Source organism: Triticum urartu, chromosome 1A, assembly GCF_056163025.1.
Source record: "Triticum urartu cultivar PI428250 chromosome 1A, HENAU_Tu73, whole genome shotgun sequence".
Taxonomy (NCBI): Eukaryota; Viridiplantae; Streptophyta; class Magnoliopsida; order Poales; family Poaceae; genus Triticum; species Triticum urartu.
In genome coordinates, this window is record NC_141873.1 from 489,206,294 (window position 1) to 489,231,650 (window position 25,357).

Consider the following 25,357-nt stretch of genomic DNA (forward strand, 5'->3'; position numbering starts at 1 on the left):
GTGGAAGTGGTGGCGGTTCGATGTCGACACATGCATTCTGGTCAGCTTCATCTTGGAGGCTACGACGACGTATGCGACACTCGTCTGGTGGAGCTACTGTCGATGGTCGAGGCATCGTCGGCAGTCTGCGCCATCAGGCTCGGGGTGCTCAGGGGGAAACCCCAGATCTGGGTCTTCCGGATCGGATGATGATTGCGTTCTATCGCTTTCCCTTCTAGGGGCATCGTTTTGGAGCAAGTGATGGCTGGAGGGATGGTGGAGCGGTGCTTCATCTCACACATTGATGGCGGCGGAGATCGATGGCATGGCGCTGTGGAGACTCGGCGTCCGATGTGCGGAGATGGGCTCGCGCAGGAGGAGGTTGTTGTCTGGCGTCATGGTGACGTCGATGGCAGAGTGGCCAGACAAGGTAGAAGCCTCAATATGATCTGAAGACCTGTGGAAGATGGCGGAGATGACACACGAGTGCGTCTGACCGGATTGTGCCCCAGACCCGGTATGTGGCTCGGTTGGAGCTTCCGAATGAGTTTCGGCTTCCGGCTTTTGATGTTAGACTTAGGTGAGTGGTTTGGGTAGTGGCCCAGCTAGCACCCCTTCATCATATTGGATAGGAGTAGCGGCATATGTTGCCAAGATGATGGATTCAGGCACATTATTGTAATACTTTGTACGGTCCTCGAGAATAATCAATAAAGTGGCCGTATGCATCTCCCTGATGCAGAGGCCGGGGGTCATCCTCCTTTTCTAAAAAAACGGATGTATATAGACATATTTAGAGTATAGATTCACTCATTTTGCTTAGTATGTAGTCACTTGTTGAAATCTCTAGAAAGACAAATATTTAGGAACGGAGGGAGTATGTAATACGGCCTTCAAAATTTCCTTGCATATGGCACCCATATGTCCTTGGCTAACTATTTCTTCTTCAATTCCCCACCCAAGCACAAGATGCAAATTCGTTGAAATATAATTAAAAATGATTCACTCAACTAGAACTACAAATGATTCATCGAACTACATTTCATTCATATACAGGGCGGAAAATGAGCCGCACTATGACTTAAATACATATAAAAAATAACTAAAGCGGGACTCGTTGCGGGACTTGTCGGTGCATGACGCATCGACGCGGGCATCGGCAGGAAACACGACATTGTGGGTTTAAGTTTTAGTATTTGAAACTTGTTGAATTCATTCTCCGTTGTAGTCAAGTTTGAACAGTTGAAAGTTGATGAAGATTTTAAAACTTATCAAAAGATATTCAAAAGTGGTCTTGTTTCAAAGGCCTCGTCGCAAGAAAGACTAACATGCAAATGAAACATAAATTGACCCGCACAAAAACATAAATTAGACTTCGATTCAAAAACATAATATATTTAAATTTAAAAATCAAAGGAAAAAGTATGGAATGTACCTCGCTAGTAGCCCACTTGAATGTCTCAGCCCCTTCTCCTCAATTTGAACCTTTCAGATTGATGCAGCTACCTCGATGAGATGGGCGATCGTGGGGACAGATCGTATTTAGTCTAGGTGTAGAAGCACCAAACTACTCTCTCTGTTCCAAAATACTTCATCCGTCCCATAATATAAGAGCATTTTTTACACTAGTGTGAAAAACGCTCTTATATTATGGGACGCAGGGAGTAGACGACTCAATTTTATACTAATTTTACAATGCATCAAAAAATGAGGTCCATTTGAATCTTTGAGCCCCATCTCCCCGATTTGAATCTTTCGTTCAACTACCACGATAGAAGTTGCCGGTCCATAAAGTTGGGCAGTTGGGACAGACATAGGCCACGCGAGGAAGCTAAGCTAAACTGACAATGGAAAAGAAAGCCTGATTGTCAGAGCCTCAGAGCTGCGGGAACCAGTGCTCGTCAGCATCTCCTTCTCCTTCGCCCGGGCCCCCGCCGTCTCCTACGTCACCATCCCCATCTTCGGCCGGGCCTTCATGTCGAAGCCTCCCCCGGACGGCCGCGTGTACTCCGACATGCTCCGCAGCCGCGTCCTCGCCGCCAGCGCCCACGGCTTCCTCCTGCTCGGCACCCTCAAGTCCCGCTACAGGGCTCACCCGCTCTCCGGCCTGGACCTCCCCGCCGAGGTGCTCCTCAAGGTCGCCCCTTTGGAGCTCCTCTACCGCAAGTTCACGCGCTTCGTCTGCAACCCCGTCTCCGGCCAGCTGTTCCGCCTCCCGGAGTTCGAGGAACCGGAGGAGAAGACCTTGACGTTTGCAGACGGCATGGCGGGCATGGGCCTCCTCACCCAAGCCGACGGCGAAGGCCTCAACGGGCCGCCCAAGAGGTATGCCGCTGCTCAGCTCACCGAGGTCGACGGCGGGCGGCGCCTCCTGCTGCGCCGGTTCTCCTCCGAGACAGGGGATTGGGACGAGCTGGTGCTGCCGTCCCCGCTGCCGCCTCAGCGGCGGATGCACCTGGGCCACGAGGTGCTGGATTTCGGAGGCCGGCTCTGGTGGGTGGACGTGAGCTGGGGCGCCGTCTGCGTCGACCCTTTCAGCGACCGGCCCGAGCTCTGCCCCGTCGAGCTCCCTCCTGACAGCATGCTTCCGAACCAACAGGGCGAGACAGAGATGGAGCAGCTTGTGCAGCGCCGGCACATGGGGGTCAGCGCCGGCCGGCTGTGCTACGCCGAGGTCGACCCCTTACACATCAGGTCCTTCGTGCTCGACAACCACCAGAGCGGCCGCTGGACACTGGAGCACCAGGTGTCTGTTCCCGATCTCTGGCGCAATGGGGGCAATGCCAAGGCGACGCCTTCGATTGCTGCTATCGACCCACTAAACGCTGATGCTCTGCATCTCAGCGTGGACAAAATCCATGTTAGTTTGGACATGCGCAAGAGGATGATCGAGGGTTCTGTGATTCTTGATGCAAGCCAGTTGGGTTCAGGTTGTTATCTGCCATGTCTGCTCCCGTCGTTTCTCTGGTCTAGCACAATTCCAGGTGATACATTTTATGTTCCTGTTGTACATAGATGCATTGTACATTTTATGAGTATAAGATAGTTATGTTCCAAGTTCTTGTATCTTGATCAACGAACTTTTTGCAGGCAAGAACAAGACTTTGGACACCGCGAAAAACAAGACTCTGGCGGATGTTTTGGTTCGTTCAGACAAACAGCAGGCGAAATGAAGGTGACAAAGTTACCATCCAATGTATCTCTGGTACTGTTTCCTATCTCATGCTTATATTGCTCCACTATTAGATGCATGTCATCCGTTCACATGTTTAGGATGTTGTATTTTCTTAGATATATCTCCTACTCAGTCTATATGCAGTTTATGATCTGTTGAAATAATGTTCTGCTCCTTTTGCGAATCACAACTAGTATGTATTGCTTATATATCATCATCCTCCAGTAAAATAGAAATGTCGTCGTTTTTAAAGTTAGCCTGTAATTGGTTAAGTTCTAAGTTAGTGTTGCAGTGGAACTAGTACTAATATTTATTTATTATAAGCATGCTCGAACTAACAATCGGCACAGGCCGCTCTGTAGAATGCTAGCAACTTGAACTTGTTCCTCCAGTCGTAGTCCTGTGGTAGCAACTTGCAATTCTACTAACAAATATCAACATGTCTTTTAGCATGGACCCTTCATCTAGTAGTATAGTGTTTTCTGAACTAGCTTCCATTATCTGAAGAAAGAAGCGGTTTCTGTCTGCAGCACTAGCTATCATGATAAACAGATAAAGTGCAGAACTATATATTGTGAAACACATTATATCATCACCAATAGATCAAGTCTGAACCTGAAGCTGAAGTGTCATCATAATTTCCAATTGACCATTTTCTTATTATTTTCCTGAAATATCATCACCAATAGATCAAGCCTGAATCTGAAGCTTGTGGTGAAATACCAACACCAACTGATCACCAATGCATGCTCATCTCGGAGCCTAATTATTTTTTCCCGCAATCTCGCTGCCAAGACATGCGTGTCATCGAGGCATACTTTGATTTTTCCATCTCTTTTTTCGCTATGGTGCATTATCTTTACATGTCCTTTATCTTCAGGTTTCTTAAGACTAACAATGAAGTAGCAGCTGATGGCGGGACTCTGAATTTGCGGAAAATATGGAGATGTTTGGGTTTGTGGAAGTGACTTATCTCGTTTTGGGGAAAATCTAGGAGTTAGTTCAGAGTCATAACTAAGGCAAAAGGTGGATGCATCCACATGTTTAACTCACTTGTGAGGAACTTATTTGTATGAGGCATGTGACGAATTGATGATGAGCGTTTCAGTACTGTGCTTATTTATATTCTTTAGTTGCTTAGCTAAAATTCGAACACTTAAAATCTGATCATTTGGTTTTCCTTTCCATTATTTTGGTTTTGTATGAACAAAAATATATATTAAACTGCTAGTTTCGTATATTATGGCTAGTTGCCCCTTTTTTCCTGATCTACCATTCACTTCATTTTACCTGCAGAACATATTTTGAAGGCTGCACTCCTCCTGGCTTATATTGTTTAGAATGGAGATAACCAATTATTTAGTTTCAAGTTTTGATTTTCATTTGGAGAGGGCTGATGAGAGGATGTGTTAAGACAGTCGCAATCGATCCAATCCAGTCTGCTATTTGTGAGTAGAAGCTGATCTGAACTATATCTGGATGATTACAGTGAATTGAGCATACATATCAAGAATTGAGCATTTTCTTCTTTTCCTGAAATATCATCACCAACACCAATTGATCAAGCCTGAATCTCAAGCTTGTGCTGAAATATCAACACCGTACAAACTGATCACCAGTCCATGCTCATCTAGGAGCCTGATTTTTCTTGCCGCAATCTCGCTGTCAGTATGCATATCATACTTTGATTTTTCTATCTCTTTTTTCCCAATGGCGCATTCTCTTTATATTCACACCTGCCGAATGGCTTTTATCTTTAACTTCAGGTTTCTTAGGGCTAACAATGAAGTAGCAGCTGATGACGGGACTCTGAATTTGCGGAAAATCTAGAGAGGTTTTTTTTTTGGAGTTTGCTGACCAACTATCTCGTTTTGATGAAAATATGGGAGTTAATTCAGACTCATAACTAAGGCAAAAGGTGGATGCATCCACATGCGAATCGATGATGAGCGTTTTAGTATTATGCTTATTTTTATGCTTAGTAAAGTGCCAAACCAATTTAGTGATACTATCAAATTCACGGGAAAAAAAAACAATCTGAACCAATCCAATCTGCTATTATGACTAGAAGCTGATCTGAAGTCTAAACTCTATCTGAATAATCACAGTAAAGTGCCAAACCAATTTAGTGATACTATCTGTATGTCTGAAGGACATTCGACTGAACTGTAGTAATATCTAATCTACTCTGGTAGCAATCCTGTATCTACTCTATCTACGAGCTTAATTCCTCTATCATCTACGTGCGCAGCCGAAGCTGCAGAACTAGAACTCACATCTCACTAGTTTTTGAACTGCGCGATGTGGGTCTTGATGATCTGGCCGGCAACGGCCTTGTAGGCGGCCTGCGTGGGGTGCACGGCGTCGAAGAACATGTACTGCGCCGGCGACTTGCACTGCGGCAGCAGGCCGGTGCACATGGCCCCCATCTCCAGCAGCCCCGTGCCGCAGCACCCCTGCCCCATATGAAACCATCCTCACCTCACAAAGTGAACACAACCTCATTTCCCTCGTTCATTAGACAAGCAAAAATGCAATTGTACATATAGTTTGTTTCACCTTGTATTGTATGAAATCACACAGTATAGTATGAGCTATTCCTACCTCGCTGCGGAGTTGTTGAACAAGGCAAGCCATGAACAGAAGCACAAGTGTGTGCAGTGTGAACTGAGTAATATGGTCATTCATTTGGGCATTATGCATGGTGTAAACTATCGATGAACGTCGTACCTCGTTGGAGGCGACGGTTTCGTGTTATATAGGCAGGGGCGTATCCCTGAGATATGCATACAGGCTGTTGAGATTACATCTTGAGAACCAAGTTAAAGAGAGAAGATAGAGATGAAAGAGGTTACAAGAATATTGCCTAACTCTATCTCTAACTAACCTAGTTCGGCCCAGGTGGGACCAGTACGTCTTGCATATCACGTTTAACACCCTCCCATATTCACAACTTGGTCAAGTTGAGATTACGTTTGAACTCTTCAAAACTTCTTGTAGATAAGGCTTTGGTAAAACCATCTGCAACCTGATCTTGAGAGTGAATAAACCGAATGTCCAATTTCTTGGCAGCAACTCTTTCTCTGACAAAGTGGAAATCAATTTTGATGTGTTTGGTCCTTGCATGAAAAACAGGATTAGCGGAAAGGTATGTAGCACCAAGATTGTCACACCATAAACATGGAGCTTGCTTGCAACGTATACCAAGCTCTCTCAACAAGGACTGAACCCAAATGATTTCTGTCGTGGCATTAGCCAATGCTTTATATTCAGCTTCTGTACTAGACCTGGATACAGTAGCTTGTTTCTTTGCACACCAAGAGATTAAGTTAGGACCAAAGAAAACTGCAAAACCACCTGTTGAGCGCCTATGCCCAGTCAGAATCAGAGAATGCACTGACAAGAGTTGATGATGACTTGCTGAATGTTAATCCGAGGCTCAAGGTATCTTTAACATATCTGAGTATGCGTTTTGCAGCTGTCAAATGTACTGTAGTGGGTGCATGAAGAAATTGGCATACTTTATTGACAGCAAAAGAGATATCAGGTCTAGTCAGAGTTAAGTACTGTAGTGCACCAACCATACTTCTATACCTGGTGCTGTCCTCTTGATTCAAGAGGTCTCCTTCTGACAAGGATAACTTTTCTGCACTGGATAAAGATGTTGGAGCTGGTTTACAGCCCTGCAACCTTGCTCTGGCTACAAGATCAGTTGCATACTTTTCTTGATATAAGTGAAGACTATCTCCATTCTTCTTAACTTCAATCCCAAGAAAATAATGCAAGTCTCCTAGATCCTTAAGAGCAAACTCAGAGTTTAAATCCTTTAGCAGTCCCGTAACAGCCTCATTTGATGAACTCGTGACGATAATATCATCAACATATATTAGGACAAATATGGAGGTATTTGACTTATTGTAAATAAAAAACAAGGTGTCAGACTTAGAAGGATTAAACCCAAGTGTTTGAAGTTTTGAGCTCAATCTAGAATACCATGCCCTAGGAGCTTGCTTCAGTCCATATAAAGCCGTATCAAGTTTGCACACATGGAAGGGTTTGTTTTTGTCCTCAAACCCAGGAGGTTGTCGCATGAACACTTCCTCTTCCAGAACGCCATGAAGGAACGCATTCTGTACATCAAGTTGACGTAGACTCCATCCCCTAGACACAACAATAGACAAAACAAGACGAATAGTAGCAGCCTTCACAACAGGACTAAAGGTGTCCTCATAGTCTATGCCATACTGTTGCTTGAAACCTTTTGCAACGAGTCTAGCTTTATAACGATCTATGGTTCCATCAGATTTTCTCTTAATTCTGTAGACCCACTTGCAATCAATCACGTTTTTACCTCGACATGCAGGTGCCAGGTTTTATTTTTCTGAAGCGCCACGTACTCCTCTTGCATAGCCTTCTTCCACCGTGTATCACTCAAGGCTTCAGCAACAGTACTTGGTTCATCTGTGGTACATGCAGGACCAAATTTTACTATGCTTTTATAATTTTTGGGTTGAGTTACTCTCCTTTGAAGCCTTGTTCGTAATGGTGAAGAAGTTGGCGCAGAAGATCCCGCTGACTGCTCAGGAGATCTCGTAGCAGGATCGGCTGTGGATCCCGATGGCGACCTGTCGGGCTGGGGCGACGCGGGTGGATCTTCTGTGGCTACAGCAGGCTGTGAGCGAGAGGGAATAGGCGCAGAGGATCCCGCACCAGCCCCCACATCCGCCGCAGGCTCATGATGAGCTGATGATGGCACAGCCCCAGCCAGATCCGGACGGGTTTCCGTGCCTTGCCGAATCGCCCAGGCCACGCGGCAGGCGACAAGTGGTGCGGAGCGGAGGGGCGCACCGAGCCGCCATTGGCGTCGTGACGCGGCACAAGTCCCGGGGCGGACCGATCTGCTGCACCTGGCACGGATCCCGTAGGAGATTGCGGGGTAGACCTGCAGGGGGAGGATCCCTAGACTGCCACGCTGTGATCCCGAGGCTGATTCGCATCTACACTGCTGTTGCTTTGTCCAGGACGCATAAAATATTGATTTTTATCAATTTCTTCAGCATTTTCTGCACCGTTTTTTATGTTTCATCACAACACTCATGTTCACCATTAGTAAGAGGATTAGTCAATAATGGATCATCAGTATTTAATTCGTCCGCATGGGCAAAGCCGGTGAGATGATATGGTAAAAAAAGGATCTCTTTTTGGAGAAGGGCACCGGCATTTGGATGTAGATGTGCAAAGGGAAAACAGTTTCATCAAACACAACGTCACGGGAGATGTATACACGTCCGGTAGACACATCCAGGCATTTTACACCGTTGTGTTGTGGACTGTAACCCAGAAAACACATTGTTTTGATCTAAACATGAGCTTGCGATTATTGTATGGGCGAAGATTGGGCCAACATGCACACCCGAACACTCTTAAGGAAGTATAGTCGGGTTTGGTGTGAAGCAACTGTTCTACCGGAGTTTCATTGTTGATGACCCAACTAGGCAATATGTTAATAAGATGAACGGCGGTAAGAAACGCTTCATCCTAGAACTTTAGTGGCATGGACGCAGCAGCAAGCAAGGCAAGACCCACTTCAACGATGTGCCTATGCTTACGCTTAGCAGAGCCATTCTGCTATGAGCATGAGGACAAGACACATGGTGAGATATGCCAATTTGTTGGAAGAATGAGTTTAGATTTCTGTATTATCCTCCCCAGTCAGATTGGAGAGCAAGGATTTTGCAATCAAATTTTCTTTCTACAAGTGCTTGAAAGTTGTGAAACACTTGAAACACATCGGATCGTTTCTTAAGAAGATAGATCCATGTGTATTTGTTGTAGTCATCGATACAACTAACGTAATAAGAGTGTCTTCCAACTGAGGTAGGGGCAGGCCCCCAAACATCAGAAAATATAAGTTGGAGAGGTTTGGTAGAAACACTTGTAGACACTGGATAAGGTAATTGATGACTCTTAGCACGTTGACATGAATCACAAATTGTTTCACTACTACGCTCACCAACAAAAGGGAGCTTATTTTTCCTAAGTGTGGGAGTCCTGAATTAGGGGGTCTCCAGACAGCCGGACTATCTCCATTGGCCGGACTGTTAGACTATGAAGATACAAGATTGAAGACTTCGTCTCGTGTCCGGATGGGACTCTACTTGGCGTGGAAGGCAAGCTAGGCAATACGGATATGTGTATCTCCTTCTTTGTAACTGACCTTGTGTAACCCTAACCTCTCCGGTGTCTATATAAACCGGAGGATTTTAGTCCGTAGGACAACATATAATCATACCATAGGCTAGCTTCTAGGGTTTAGCCTCTCCGATCTCGTGGTAGATCTACTCTTGTACTACCCATATCATCAATATTAATCAAGCAGGACGTAGGGTTTTACCTCCATCAAGAGGGCCCGAACCTGGGTAAAACATTGTGTCCCCTGCCTCCTGTTACCATCCGCCTTAGACGCACAGTTCGGGACCCCCTACCCGAGATCCGCTGGTTTTGACACCGGCATTGGTGCTTTCATTGAGAGTTCCTCTGTGTCGTCGCCGTTAGGCTTGATGGCTCCTACTATCATCGATAGCGATGCAGTCCAGGGTGAGACTTTTCTCCCCGGACAGATCTTCGTGTTCGGCGGCTTTGCATTGCGGGCCAATTCGCTTGGCCATCTGGAGCAGATTGAAAGTTACACCCCTGGCCACCAGGTCAGGTTTGGAAGCTTAAACTACACGGCCGATATCCGTGGAGACTTGATCTTCGATGGATTTGAGCCTCTGCCTTGTGCGTCACGCGGTCACGATGAGTATGATTTAGCTCTACCATCGGATAGTGCTCAGGAGATCGCACAGGCAGCCGCTCCGACCCTCAATTCAGAGCCAGTTGCGCCGTCCATGGACGGGGGGATGGACCCCACCACGGAGGCCTTACCCTCAGCGGCGATTGAGCCAAACATCGACCTTACCTTGCACGAGAGCCGTGTTGTTAAACTGCCGGATCCTTCTCCGGCCACGGACTCCAAACCGCCTGCGCCTGTTCCTATCGAATCCAATTAGGCGTCAATCATGGAGTTTACCTCCGCGGATATTTTTCAGCACTCACCCTTTGGCGACATACTGAACTCATTAAGGTCTCTCTCCTTATCAGGAGGATCCTGTCTGAACTATGTCCGGCAGGACTGGGATGCGGACAACGAAGAAATTTGCGGCCCACCCACCATCCACTTAGTAGCCACTGTCGATGACTTAACCGACATGCTCGACTTCAACTCCGAAGACATCGGCAGTATGGACGACGATGCGGGAGATGAAGAGCAACCACTGCCCATGGGGCACTGGACAACCACCTCATCATACGATATATACATGGTGGATACACCCAAAGAAGGCAATGGCGACGAGATAGCGGAGGATGACCCCTCCACGAAGCAACCCAAGCGCCGACGTCAGCGGCGCCGCTCTAAGTCCTGCCAAAGCAAAAGTGGTGATACCGGCACAGGAGATAATAATACTCCAGATAGTGCCGAAGACAACAACAATCCCCTCCAGCAAGATTTAGAGCAGGAGGATGGAGGAGCCAGCCCTCCTGAGAGAGCGGGAGATGGAGAGGAGGAGGATGATAATTACATGCCCCCCTCCGAAGACGAGGCAAGCCTCGGCGACGATGAATTCGCTGTGCCAGAGGATCCCCTCGAACAAGAGCGCTTCAAACGCCGGCTTATAGCCACAGCAAATAGCCTTAAGAAAAAGCAGCAGCAACTTCAAGCTGATCAGGATCTACTAGCTGACAGATGGACTGAAGTCCTCGTGGCCGAGGAGCGTATGACGCGGCTGATCGGCCACCTTGTGGCCGCAATAGAGAGCATTCCAGCCAAAAACTCAGCCTGCACCCCGACGCCATTCAAATAAAAAGGCATGGGGAGATACGCCAGACCTGCGAGACATATTGGAGGACAAAGCAAAGCATGCAAGATCGATCTACGGATCACGAGGGCGCGCCACTCTGCGAGACGATAAACGTCACGCCGGATACAGTAAAAGCAAATCCGGTCGGGCCGAACACAGCGGGCAAGACCCATTCGAGCTGCGTCGCGATATAGCCCAATACAGAGGCGCCGCACACCCCTTATGATTCACAGACGAAGTAATGGATCATCAAATCCCAGAAGGTTTCAAACCTGTAAATATTGAATCATACGATGGCACAACAGATCCCGCGGTATGGATCGAGGATTTCCTCCTCCATATCCACATGGCCCGCGGTGATGACTTACACGCCATCAAATACCTCCCACTAAAGCTCAAGGGACCAGCGTAGCATTGGCTTAACATCTTGCCAGCAGAGTCCATTAGCTGTTGGGAAGATCTGGAAGCCGCATTCCTCGACAACTTTCAGGGCACTTATGTGCGGCCACCAGATGTCGATGACTTGAGCCACATAATTCAGCAGCCAGAAGAATCGGCCAGGCAATTCTGGACTCGGTTCCTAACAAAGAAAAATCAAATCGTTGACTGTCCGGATGCAGAGGCCCTAGTAGCTTTCAAACACAACATCCGCGACGAATGGCTAGCCCGACACCTTGGTCAGGAAAAGCCGAAATCTATGGCAGCCCTCACAACACTCATGACCCGCTTTTATGCGGGAGAAGACAGCTGGCTGGCTCGCAGTAATAACATATCAAAGAACCATGGTACTTCAGATACCAAGGACGGCAATAGCAGGTCATGTCGCAACAAACATAAGCGCCACATTAATAGCGATAATACCGAGGATACGACAGTCAATGCCGGATTCAAAGGCTCTAAACCCGGTCAGCGGAAAAAGCCATTCAAACAAAGTACGCCGGGTCCGTCCAGCTTGGACCGTATACTCGATCGCTCGTGTCAAATACACGGTACCCCAGACAAGCCAGCCAATCACACCAATAGGGATTTTTGGGTGTTCAAGCAGGCCGGTAAGTTAATTGCCGAAAACAAGGACAAGGGGCCACATAGCGATGACGAGGAGGAGCCCCGGCAGCCACACACCGGAGGACAGAAGATGTTTCCCCCACAAGTGCGGACGATGAACATGATATACGCAACCCACATCCCCAAGAGGGAGCGGAAGCGTGCGCTCAGGGACGTATATGCGCTGGAGCCAGTCGCCCCAAAGTTCAACCCATGGTCCTCCTATCCGATCACTTTCGATCGCAGGGACCATCCCACTAGTATCTGTCATGGCGGATTCGCAGCACTGGTTCTGGACCCAATCATTGATGGATTTCACCTCACTCGAGTCCTTATGGATGGCGGCAGCAGCCTGAACCTGCTTTATCAGGACACAATGCGCAAAATGGGTATAGACCCCTCAAGGATCAAACCCACAAAAACGACCTTTAAAGGCGTCATTCCAGGCATAGAGGCCCATTGCACAGGCTCAATTACACTGGAAGTGGTCTTCGGATCCCCGGATAACTTCCGAAGCGAAGAGTTAATCTTCGATATAGTCCCATTCCGCAGTGGTTATCATGCACTGCTCGGGCGAACCGCATTTGCGAGATTCAATGCGGTACCGCATTACGCATACCTCAAGCTCAAGATGCCAGGACCTCGCGGGGTTATTACAGTCAATGGAAACACAGAGCACTCTCTCCGAACGGAGGAGCACACCGCGACCCTCGCAGCAGAAGTGCAAAGCAGCCTCTCAAGGCAATCCACTGGTTCGGCGTTTCAAGACCCGGACACCTTCAAGCGCGCTCGGAGCAATCGGCAACTAGACCGCCTGGCGCGATCTGAGCTCACGTAGCAATGCGGCCCCCACCCCAGTCCCAGCCAAACGGCGAAACTCGTGCCACGCGTACATAATTACGCATTAAAAATACCAGGGGCACAGGTGGGGAGGGGGGCACAACTGCGGCACGCCCCAAGACGCGGCTTAAACCGCATTAGGGGCTTCCCGTTTGGTTATTTTTCTCTTTTTCAGGACCTTAATCTCTGGAAACCCTGTCCGGCAGCACTATTGCCGAACACATGATGCAGCAACCAAGGAGGCAGAAAGCTACATCACACCACAGAATTCCCAGGTGGATTACAATAACGAGCGAAATATTTGATTTAATACTATTCCTCAGCTTGCCCTTGGAAGGGACATAGTCCTACTCTTTGCCTATCGCACTATCTGTATCATTCTGCTTTAACGCACCTTTTTGAATAAACAATGCATAACATCACGACTATTATTGCATTCTTGTTATATATATTTGTGTTCATTAACGATGCCTTGCAACCGTACACTTTGGTACGGCCAATACACCAGGGGCTTTCGTACCCCACAATATGGTGTGAAAAGTCCGAACACTTTCACAAGTGCGGCACCCCGAACTTATAGCATTATATGCATCAGCTCCGAATCATGTCTTTGGTCAAATGTTGGGTTTGCCCGGCTCCTATGTTTTGGTACCTTACATTCCGCTCTATCGGCTAAGGTAGCGCGAGGAGAACTACTGCGATTGTGCCCCGGTTCTGCTGGGCTTAGCACCTCAGTAGAGAAAGCTAAAACTGACTGTCATGATAAGGCGAGAGACTGGTCGCTGTTCGGCGAGGTTTTCGAGCCCCTAAAGACTTATGTCGCTTAGAGCGAGGGGCCGGCACTGTCCGACTTAAAGGCTTGTATCGCGCCCCGAATTCGGCCTTCCGCATACCAGGGGCTTCGCCGAAATTTAAAATTATAGAATTCTATGGCTAAGTGAGAGTGATAAAGCATTATTAGTCCGGTTGCCTTGTTCGTTGTGCTGAGCACCTCCCTCAAAGGACCCAAACATGGGAACAAGAGTGCTCAGGTTTATCCCAAACACCCCAGCACTCGTGGCATGGGGGCAGAAGCCGAGGACTAGCCATCTCTCAGATTGGATAAACAACCAAATAGAAGGTAATATTTTAAATTCACACAAGTGTTGCATAGCGCATATGAAACAAGTTTTCACCATACAGGATCACATGAGCAAGTCTACTCAAATATTACATCCTTTGAACATTCGTACGCTACAAGACGGGCACCCTTCAGGACACCCTCATAATAAATTTCGGGGGTGCGATGCTCCTTGCCCTGCGGCGGTCCTTCCTTGATCAGCTTCACGACGTCTAGCTTGGCCCACTGCACCTTCACACGGGCGAAAGCCCGGCGTGCACCTTCGATGCAGACGGACCGCTTGACGACCTCCAGTCATGGGCAGGCATTCACAAGCCGCCTCACCAGGCCGAAGTAGCTGTTCGGAAGGGTGTCGCCAGGCCACATCCGGACTACAAGGCCCTTCATGGCCTGTTCGGCCACCTTGTGCAGCTTGACCAACTGCTTTAGCTGGTCGCTCAGACGCATCGGGTGTTCGGTCCCAGTATACTGAGACCAGAACAGCTTCTCCGTTGAGCTTCCCTCCTCAGCCAGGTAAAACCGCGCGGCATCCGACACGCTGCGTGGCAAATCCGCGAATGCTCCTGGAGAGCTCCGAATTCGGGTAAGTAATCAGTAATTTACTTTTACATGCTTGCTCTGGATATAGAATGCCTTACCCGCCGCTATCTTCATTGTGTCGATCTCCTAGAGGGCCTTTTGGGCTTCGGCCTTGGCACTTTTTGCACTCTCGAGGGCCGCAGAAAGCTCAGACTCCCGCGTCTTCGAGTCAAGCTCCAATGCCTCATGCTTCGTCACGAGAGCCTGGGGCTCTTGCTGCACCTCGCCCACCTGAGCCTCTTGCTTTTCTCGCTCGGTGCGCTCCTTGGCCGCTTTATCTTCGGCCTCGGAAAACGCTTGCTTTAGGGTCGCCACTTCGGTCGTGGCCCCTGGCAAATTCATGATGATCCTGTCATTGTGCAATTGCACTCTTTTTATACATATCCACAGACTAGGTACTACTTACCTTTGTTCTCCTCGAGCTGCCTCTTGGCAAGGCCGAGCTCGTCCTGGGACCCTTTAAGGTCCTGCTTCAGTACGGCGACCTCCGCAGTCAGTGCGGCGGACGCCAGCAGCGAAGCCTGCATATGCATATTGACATACTCATATTAGACTCCTGCGATATTGTTTGATCCTCTGTTCGGCTTCTCTTTGTGACCACTGAACAGAGCATCAGGGGCTACTGTCTATGCGGTAATATTTTCCTATATTTTAAACACTTACCTCAAAGCCTGTTAGAAGGCTGGCACAGGCTTCAGTAAATCCGCTCTTGGCGGACTGAACCTTCTGGATCACCGCACTCATGATAGTGCGGTGCTCCTCGTCGATGGAAGCGCTGCGAAGCGCTTCCAGTAGATTGTCCGGCGCCTCTGGATGGACAGAGGTCACCGGTACAGGCGTCTCGCCCCTCTTAGAAGGAGGCTGCCCGCCCGAGTCCGGAACCACTGGAGGTTTCGGCGCGGTGTTCGGCTGAGGACCGAACTCGGAGCTCTCAGGGGCCTTGTCCCCTCGGCTCCCGGAGTCCGGGAGGCCACCTTGAGGCGCCTCCGGGACTGTCTCCCCTCGACCCGGTGCCTCGTGAGACAGCACCTCAGTGTCGTCCGTAGGATGAGGGGAGGTGGCGGTCGGGACTGGATCGCTATCCATATCCGACGAACCCAAGGAGCCGTCCGATGATACATCGATACAGGCTCGGGGCGGCCTGCATAATCATATTTCAGCGTTAGGTGAAGTAGTGCGACAAAGGAATACTATGACTTACTCTGGTATCCGAATACTTACGACTTCCCCAGGGGCTTGGCCCTGGGCAGCCACTCGTCTTCGCCGCCGGCGGTGGTGGTGGAGTAGCCCGGAAGGAGAGTTCTCCCCTTCTTGGACCCTTCGGCCTCCCCAGTTGGGGCGGCCTTCCTTTTCTTGTCTCCCCCATCTGGAGGGGGAGCATCTTCTTCTGCCTGCTCGTCTTCGGGGGAGGATTGCACCGTGGAGTCCTCGGACGGTGAGTCTGACGACGACTGGCGTCGGGAACTCTTTCGGGTTCCCTTGGCCTTCTTGGTCTTCTCCGGCACCGTATACGGAGCCGGAGTCAGCATCTTCGCCTGAAGAGCGTCTGCTGGGCCTTTGGGCAAAGGAGCCGGATAGTTGATCTGTCCGACCGTCTCCTGCCAGACCTGTCAAAGGTACGGGAGTTCAGATCCTGCATGGAGTCAATCTATAAAAAATAAGTATCTTGTGAGAGGTAAAGCAGCCTACCGCACTGGCTTGGTGCTTCGCGCTGAATCCGCGATCCTCAGTAATGGGAGGGGGGACCTCGGCGCTCTTGAACAGCACCCTCTAGGCATCTTCGTGAGTTGTGTCAAAGAGCCTGTTCAGAGTTTGGTGCTGCGCCGGGTCGAACTCCCACAAGTTGAAGTCCCGTTGTTGGCACGGGAGGATCCGGCGGTGGAGCATGACCTGGACTACGTTGACGAGTTTGAGCTTCTTGTTCACCATGTTTTGAATACATGTTTGGAGTCCGGTCAGCTCTCCCGGACTACCCCAGGACAGGCCCTTCTCTTGCCAGGAGGTGAGCCGTGTGGGGAAGCCAGATCGGAACTCGGGGGCCGCTACCCATGTAGGGTCACGCCGCTCGGTGATGTAGAACCACCCCGATTGCCACCCCTTTATGGTCTCCACGAAGGAGCCCTCGATCCATGTGACGTTGGGCATCTTGCCCACCATGGCGCCTCCGCACTCTGCCTGGCGGCCGCTCACTACCTTCGGCTTGACATTGAAAGTCTTCAGCCATAAGCCGAAGTGGGGCTTGATGCGGAGGAAAGCCTCGCACACGACGATAAATGCCGAGATATTGAGGATAAAGTTCGGGGCCAGATCGTGGAAATCCAGGCCGTAGTAGAACATGAGCCCCCGGACAAATGGGTGGAGAGGAAATCCCAGTCCGCGGAGGAAATGGGTGAGGAACACCACCCTCTCATGGGGCCTGGGGGTGGGGATGAGCTGCCCCTCCTCTGTGAGCCGGTGCGCGATGCCGTCGGGCAAGTATCCGGCTCTCCTCAGCTTCTTGACGTGTCCCTCCGTGACGGAGGAGACCATCCACCTGCCTCCCGCTCCGGACATGGTTGGAGAAGGTCGAGGTGGGAAATGCGAACTTGGGCGCTGGAGCTTGAGTGTGCGAAGGTGGATGAGCAAAGGAGGAAGAAGGCGTGGATGAAAAGGTAAATCCTTATCCCTTTATATGGGCGGACGAAACTATGCGTCCCCACTAGCCTGGTAAAACTCGCTTGTCCCCCAAGCACCGTAATCGATGGCGCGGTTGGGTTACCCACACCCGTATTGATGAGAATCCCGTGATAAGGGGACACGATCTCTGCTTTGACAAGACGTGTCAAAAAACTGCCTCGCGTTATGTGCGGTTCAAATAATCACCTGGCCGTGACATAATGTCATGTTGCCAAAACAAGTCAGCAAATTGGATTTGTGGAAATATTATTCTCTCTACGGTGGTATGTGGAACTTATTTTGCAGGGTCGGACACTATCTTTATATTCAAATTCTTCCGTGGTATATTCGGAGGGGGGACCCGCCTTGCAATGCCGAAGACAATACTGCGCACCGGACTCATCGTCTTTGAAAGCCTGGTTCAGGGGCTACTGTGGGAGTCCTGGATTAGGGGGTCTCCGGACAGCCGGACTATCTCCATTGGCCGGACTGTTAGACTATGAAGATACAAGATTGAAGACTTCGTCTCATGTCCGGATGGGACTCTACTTGGCGTGGAAGGCAAGCTAGGCAATACGGATATGTGTATCTCCTCCTTTGTAACCGACCTTGTGTAACCCTAACCTCTCCGGTGTCTATATAAACCGGAGGATTTTAGTCCATAGGACAACATACAATCATACCATAGGCTAGCTTCTAGGGTTTAGCCTCTCCGATCTCGTGGTAGATCTACTCTTGTACTACCCATATCATCAATATTAATCAAGCAGGACGTAGGGTTTTACCTCCATCAAGAGGGCCCGAACCTGGGTAAAACATTGTGTCTCCTGCCTCCTGTTACCATCCGCTTTAGACGCACAGTTCGGGACCCCCTACCCGAGATCCGCCGGTTTTGACACCGACACTAAGCACATGATTGATCAAAGAAAAAGATGCATGCCCTAATCTATCATGCCACCGTGTTGACGAGACTTTGGTGACACCATAGGCTTGTTTATTCAGTCTCCTAAGCTCCGGAATCAACGGGTAAAGCCCTCGAACGCATCTACCTCGATATAGGGTTTTCTTCGTGACCTGATCCTTGATCAAAAAGAAAAACGGGTGAAATTCAAGGAAGACATGGTTATCAAGGGCAATGCGATGAACGGAAAGGAGATTTTTTGAGGCACTAGGAATATGCAAAATTCTTCTTAGATGGATTTTTCTATGGGGAGTTTTAAATACTGAACTACCAATGTGACTAATTCTCATACCTTCTCCATTGGCAGCGTGAACTTGGTCCTGTCCACGGTACTTCTCACGTACGGTCACCTTCTCCAGCTCGCCTGTAATGTGGTTTGTCGCGCCGCTGTCCACATACCAGTTGGTATCGACTCCGTAGGAGCCATCTGCAGCTGCTGCAATCTTCTCATCTTGGGAAGATTCCTCATCTTCCTCAAAACGATACCAGCAGTCCCTTGCTGTGTGGCCCGGCTTGCCACAAATTTGACAGCGCGTGACGTCAGGGCTCGCGCGAGGCTTGCCAGAGGAGTTGCGGCGACCCCTGTTGTTGTTGTAGAAGGGCCGCCCACCTGCCTCCACCGCCATTGTTGGAGGAGTTGCCGTTGCCGCTGTTGCCTCCGCCCGATGGCTTGCCCTTGTTGCACCCGCGGTAGCGAGAGCCGCCACCTCCACGGCCACGGACAGCCGCATTGGCAGAGGACTTGAAGCCTCCAACAGAACCCGCCCCGTTGTAGAGGGCAAGGCGCTGATCAAAACTGCTCACCTGAGCGAAGATATCGTCGAGGTTGATGGGCTCGGTGCGGGCGTTGTTGGCGGAGATGAGAGGCCGGTACTCCATGTCGAGGCCGGCGGTGATGTAGGAAGCCAGTTCATAGTCATTGATCGGCTTTCCCCTGGCTGCAAGCTCATCTGCGAGAGATCGCATGTGAGCAAAGTACGCCGCCACCGTTTGCGTGCCCTTTTGCGTCGTGGAGAGTGTGGCGCGGATGTTGTTGACGTGGGCTCTGGACTGTGACGAGAACATGTGTGCAAGAGCAACCCAGAGTTCATGCTGCGTAGCTATGGATGTGACCTACACAAGGACTTCCTTGGTGAGATTATCTAGCAAGTATCCAAGTACCTGTTGTCCTTCTTTGAACCAGATCACGTGAAGAGGATTCGGCGTCTGTTCTTCTTTCCCGTCCTTGTCCTTCGTGGTGAGGAACTTGGCAGGCTCCGGCATGGTCTGGTCGACGTAGCCGAAGAAACCAGCTCCCCTCAGCTGCGGTGTCACCTGCGCACGCCACAACACGTAGTTGGTGCGGGTGAGCTTCTCCGTGACCTGCCCAGGAAGGGAGGACTGGCCGATGCTTGAGGAGGACGACATGGCTGGCGATGGAGATGGGTTTTTTTCTCGATGTAGTGGATAGAGGAGGCTCTGTATACCATGTAAACTATCGATGAACGTCGTACCTCATTGGAGGCGACGGTTTCGTGTTATATAGGCAGGGGCGTATCCCTGAGATATGCATACAGGCTGTTGAGATTACATCTTGAGAACCAAGTTAAAGAGAGAAGATAGAGATGAAAGAGGTTACAAGAATATTGCCTAACTCTATCTCTAACTAACCTAGTTCGGCCTAGGTGGGACCAGTACGTCTTGCATATCACGTTTAACACATGGTATTCATTCATACTGTTGGTTGCTCTTGATCTTTAGTTTAAAAGATGAACTTTCATCTGTCCAGTTGATTTAACAGTGACAGTGGAGTAATCGGAGTTTGATTATCAAATTCTGAATGTCAAGTTCAGTTAACATATGTCATGATGGATCACATGACATCTCTTGAAACTATATTTCATAATTATGGGTTTGTTGGTCTAAATATGGAGTTTCTAGAGAATTGAGCACTCAATAGAACCAATTTTTCTAGAGTAGACGACAACAGAAATGTTAAATCTGTTTGTAGAGTTGTTCTTTTTTTAATCCAGTGATGTTGGATTGTATGGAACTAACCTACTAGTACCTAGTAAAAATATATGTTCTTGATTTTTAGTTAGAAAGCTTGAAGAAAATATATGTCGAATTGTATGAAACTATTTATTAAATTATCATAAATTCTGAAATAGTTCCTGACTTCCACATTGTGTATAATACAGCCAACTTCGAACTACAGTTTCCAGCTGATGAGGAAGATAAGGACTCTTGGTCGTTGCCTTACAACTTGCATCATCAAGAAGTGCTGCTAGCCTGGACACGATTATTTGATAATTTATAACTTTTTGTATGGACAGAGAGGTCCACAACAACCTCACAGGTAGCTAAAATTGATTCATTCATATTGGCGTTGGCCTCACAATTCTAAATTTGGGAACCTGTCGAACAATGATGGTCGTTCTTATTCTAGCACATGAAAATAGTCACATGATGTTTTTGTTGGTAGATGAGAGATCTTTTCCAGCTACAAAATCATATATATTTCATACTAAATTCTGACATTCGTGTATTGTTGTTCTTATTCCAGCACATGAAAATGGTCATGTGACATTCTTGTTTGCAATGGCCACAACTTGATTGCAGTGTGAGATATTTTCCCAGCCACAAAATCATATATTTCGTACTAAATTATGATTATGGATTCCCCTCCCCCTCGGTCACCAAACTGACGGACTGAGATCCAGTGACTTGCTGTGGACAAGTCACCGGTGAATAGTATGGTGACTGGCCCCCTTCTTCAAACCGTCCGATCAAGGATCAATGGATGGATCTGCATGAACAACACATGATCTACAGTGGTCCTGTCTACATAAGGTCGTCTACAGTGCTTGATCTACAGTGTTCGTGTACAATGTCAACTACAGTGTTTATTAGGGATGAAAATGGAGTGAAAAGTTTCCGCTTTTCGGGAGGAAAAATGAAAACAGAGAGGAAATATGAAAACGGAAATGGAAATTCGCAAAACGGAAATTGATTTTTTTATGCGGAAGCGGAATCAAAAACGAAATGGTGTTTTTCGGCGGAACATACGTGGAAACTGAACTTTTCGTTTCCGTAAATATGGAATTTCCGTTTCTACTATAGGCCTATGGCTGCTTTGTAGCCCAACTACCAAACAACACACAATGAGTAGAATGAGCAGAATGGATAATTTGAGGACCAACTTTTACTACCACACGCGTACTCAACTAGACCCTATACGGAATTGTCATGCACTACTACAATACTATCCTATGTTTCTAACATAACCATATTATTTCGTAGTCAAGTTAACAATTCCACAAATTTGTTTTTTGTCTATCTTTCTCTATGATTTAGGGCCTGTTCTGAAGTCCTCCCAACTCTCCCAACTCCAAAAATTCAGCTTCTTAGCTCGCTCCACGCAGCGATTCACATCCGTTCTACACCGAAAACAGCTTCTCCATCGCAACCTTGGGCTTCCTGCGGCTGTAGCGCCATGTTGGGCTGGATGGAGATCGTCAAATGGGCTGCAGGCGGCCCAAAATAAAAGGACAGACCTGCTGAGCGTGCTTCGACGATGGAAAACGGGAGGAGAGATATGAAACGAAGCGTTTTCTTCACTTGGCGGTGGCAACCCTTGTAATTTCAGCCAACTCCAAGCTTCAGTGGATTTTTGAAGCTACAATGCCCTAGCTTCTCAAACTCCTTCGGATTTACACTAGGATCGACAAGGGCTTCTCGAAGCTAGCTTCCTGGAGCTAAAACGTTTGGCTCAGCTCCGCACATTCATATTGTGAAGCGTGGAGCTGGAGGACTTGAGAACAGGCCCTTAAGGGGGTTGATACGTCTCCATCGTATCTACTTTTCCAAACACTTTTGCCCTCGTTTTGAACTCTAACTTGCATGATTTGAATGGAACTAACCCGGACTGATGTTGTTTTCAGCAGAATTACCATGGTGTTATTTATGTGCACAAACAAACGCTCTCGGAATGACCTGAAACTTCACGGAGCAACTTTTTGGAAAATATAAAAAATACCTGCAAAACATGAAGGCCAAGGGGGCCACCACCTGTCCACGAGGGTGGGGGGCGCGCCCCCTACCTCATGGGCCCCCTGGAGCTCCTCCGACTCCAACTCCAACTCTATATATTGTGTTTCAAGGAGAAAATCATCAGAGAGAAGGATTCATCACGTTTTACGATACGAAGCCGCCGCCAAGCCCTAAAACCTCTCGAGAGGGCTGATCTGGAGTCCGTTCGGGGCTCCGGAGAGGGGAATCCTTCGCCATCGTCATCATCAACCATCTTCCATCACCAATTTCATGATGCTCACCGCCGTGCGTGAGTAATTCCATCGTAGGCTTGCTGGACGGTGATGGGTTGGATGAGATCTATCATGTAATCGAGTTAGTTTTGTTAGGGTTTGATCCCTAGTATCCACTATGTTCTGAGATTGATGTTGCTATGACTTTGCTATGCTTAATGCTTGTCACTAGGGCCCGAGTGCCATGATTTCAGATCTGAACCTATTATGTTTTCATCAATATATGAGAGTTCTTGATCCTATCTTGCAAGTCTATAGTCACCTATTATGTGTTATGATCAATTAACCCCGAAGTGACAATAATCGGGATACTTACCGGTGATGACAGTAGTTTGAGGAGTTCATGTATTCACTATGTGTTAATGCTTTGTTCCGGTACTCTATTAAAAGGAGGCTTTAATATCCCTTAGTTTCCGTAAGGACCCCGCTGCCACGGGAGGGTAGGACAAAAGATGTCATGCAAGTTCTTTTCCATAAGCATGTATGACTATATTCGGAACACATGCCTACATTACATTGATGAACTGGAGCTAGTTCTGTGTCACCCTAGGTTATGACTGTTACATGATGAACCACATCCGGCATAATTCTCCATCACCGATCCATTGCCTACGAGCTTTCCATATATTTTTCTTCGCTTATTTAGTTTCCCGTTGCTATTCCTATCATCACTACAAAATACCAAAAACATTACTTTTACTACTGTTACATTTTTCTACCATTACCACTACTATCATATTACTTTGCTGCAGATACTAAGTTTCCAGGTGTGGTTGAATTGACAACTCAGCTGCTAACACTTGAGAATATTCTTTGGCTCCCCTGGTGTCGAATCAATAAATTTGGGTTGAATACTTTACCCTCGAAAACTGTTGTGATCCCCTATACTTGTGGGTTATCAAGATTATTTTCTGGCGCCGTTGCCGGGGAGCATAGCTCTATTCTTTGAGTCACTTGGGATTTATATCTGCTTATCATTATGAAGAACTTGAAAGATCCGAGAACTAAGATTTATCCCTTAACTACGAGGGGAGGTAAGGAAGTGCCATCTAGCTCTGCACTTGATTCACCTTCTGTTTTAAGTAAGCTTGCGACACCTAAACCTGCTTCTGCTATTCGTTCTGATATGTCGCATGTTATTGATGATGCCACTTCTGCTATACATGATACTTATGATGAAACTACTTCTATGCTTGATACTACTGTGCCACTTGGTGAATTTCTTGATGAACAACTTGCTAGGGCTAGAGAGATTGAAAATATTGAATCTGATAATACTGATGAAATTGATGAAGAAGACTTGCATGTTATTCCTGAGGGTTATGTTTTTGATAAAGAAGCTTCTTTAGCTATTTTAGCTTGCAAAGATAGATATGAACTCAAGAGGTTATTAGCTAAATGGAATAAGCAATCTCTAAATGCTAGGATGAAACCTGACCCTGCTTTTGCTACTTCACCTATCTGTGTTACCGATAAGGATTATGAATTCTCTGTTGATCCTGATATAATTACTTTGGTTGAATCTGATCCTTTTCATGGCTATGAATCTGAAACTGTTGCGGCACATCTTACTAAATTAAATGATATAGCTACCCTGTTCACTAATGATGAGAGAACTCGCTACTTTTATATCCTTAAAATATTTCCGTTCTCATTAAAGGGTGATGCTAAGATATAGTTTAATTCTCTTGATCCTGGTTGTGTGCGTAGTCCCCAGGATATGATTTATTACTTCTCTGCTAAATATTTCCCTGCTCATAAGAAACAAGCTGCCTTAAGGGATATATATAATTTTGTGCAAATTGAAGAAGAGAGTCTCCCACAAGCTTGGGGGGAGGCTTCTCCAATTACTTAATGCTTTGCCTAATCATCCTCTTAAGAAAAATGAAATACTTGATATCTTTTATAATGGACTAACCGATGCCTCCAGAGATTACCTGGATAGTTGTGCTGGTTCTGTTTTCAGGGAAAGAACAACAGATGAAGCTGAAATTCTATTGAATAATATGTTGACAAATGAAAATAATTGGACACCTCCGGAGCCAATTCCTGAGCCTATTCCTAAACCAACTCCGAAGAAGAGGGGTATTCTATTTCTCAGTCCTGAAGATATGCAAGAGGCAGAGAAATCTATGAAAGAAAAAGGTATTAAAGCTGAAGATGTTAAGAATTTACCTCCTATTGAAGAAATACATGGTCTTAATTTACCGCCCGTTGAAGAAACATATGATCTTAATCCATTACCTATTGAAGAAACTTATGGTCTTGATAACCCGACACAGGTAGTAAAGGTAAATTCTCTCTATAGATATGATAAAACTGAAATCACATTTACTAAGTGATACATCTCCGTCGTATCTACTTTTCCAAACACTTTTGCCCTTGTTTTGGACTCCAACTTGCATGATCTGAATGGAACTAACCCGGACTGACGTTGTTTTTAGCAGAATTACCATGGTGTTATTTATGTGCAGAAACAAACGTTCTCAGAATGACCTGAAACTTCACGGAGCAACTTTTTGGAAAATATAAAAAATACCTGCAAAAGATGAAGGCCAGGGGGCCCACCACCTGTCCACGAGGGTGGGGGGCGCGCCTGCCCCCCTAGGGCGTGCCCCCCTACCTCGTGGGCCCCCTGGTGCCTCTCTGACTCCAACTCCAACTCTATATATTGTGTTTCGGGGGAAAAATCAGAGAGAAGAATTCATCGTGTTTTACGATACGGAGCCGCCGCCAAGCCCTAAAACCTCTCGGGAGGGCTGATCTAGAGTCCGTTCGGGGCTCCGGAGAGGGGAATCC

The 25,357-nt window shown here is 47.7% G+C and overlaps 2 protein-coding genes and 1 pseudogene across 2 annotated transcripts; 1 reads left to right on the forward strand and 2 right to left on the reverse strand.

Moving 5' to 3' along the window:
- Positions 1–1,819: 1,819 nt before the first annotated feature.
- On the forward strand, positions 1,820–4,588 carry LOC125532958 (uncharacterized; the record flags this gene model as incomplete). The annotated part of the gene is made up of 3 exons (XM_048696796.2): positions 1,820–2,963; positions 3,070–3,184; positions 4,035–4,588. Coding segments are annotated over 2 exons (1,227 nt in total), but the record flags the coding sequence as incomplete, so codon positions are not given.
- Positions 4,589–5,436: 848 nt separating this feature from the next.
- On the reverse strand, positions 5,437–19,661 carry LOC147991870 (uncharacterized). Its single transcript, XM_087538848.1, has 5 exons — positions 19,416–19,661; positions 18,869–19,304; positions 18,547–18,753; positions 7,506–7,615; positions 5,437–5,610 (listed from the first exon to the last, which is right to left on the reverse strand). The coding sequence occupies exons 1-5, from the start codon at positions 19,659–19,661 to the stop codon at positions 5,437–5,439; spliced, it is 1,173 nt and encodes a 390-aa protein (XP_087394974.1).
- Positions 19,043–19,181, reverse strand: LOC125533314 (small nucleolar RNA Z247; annotated as a pseudogene).
- Positions 19,662–25,357: the final 5,696 nt, after the last annotated feature.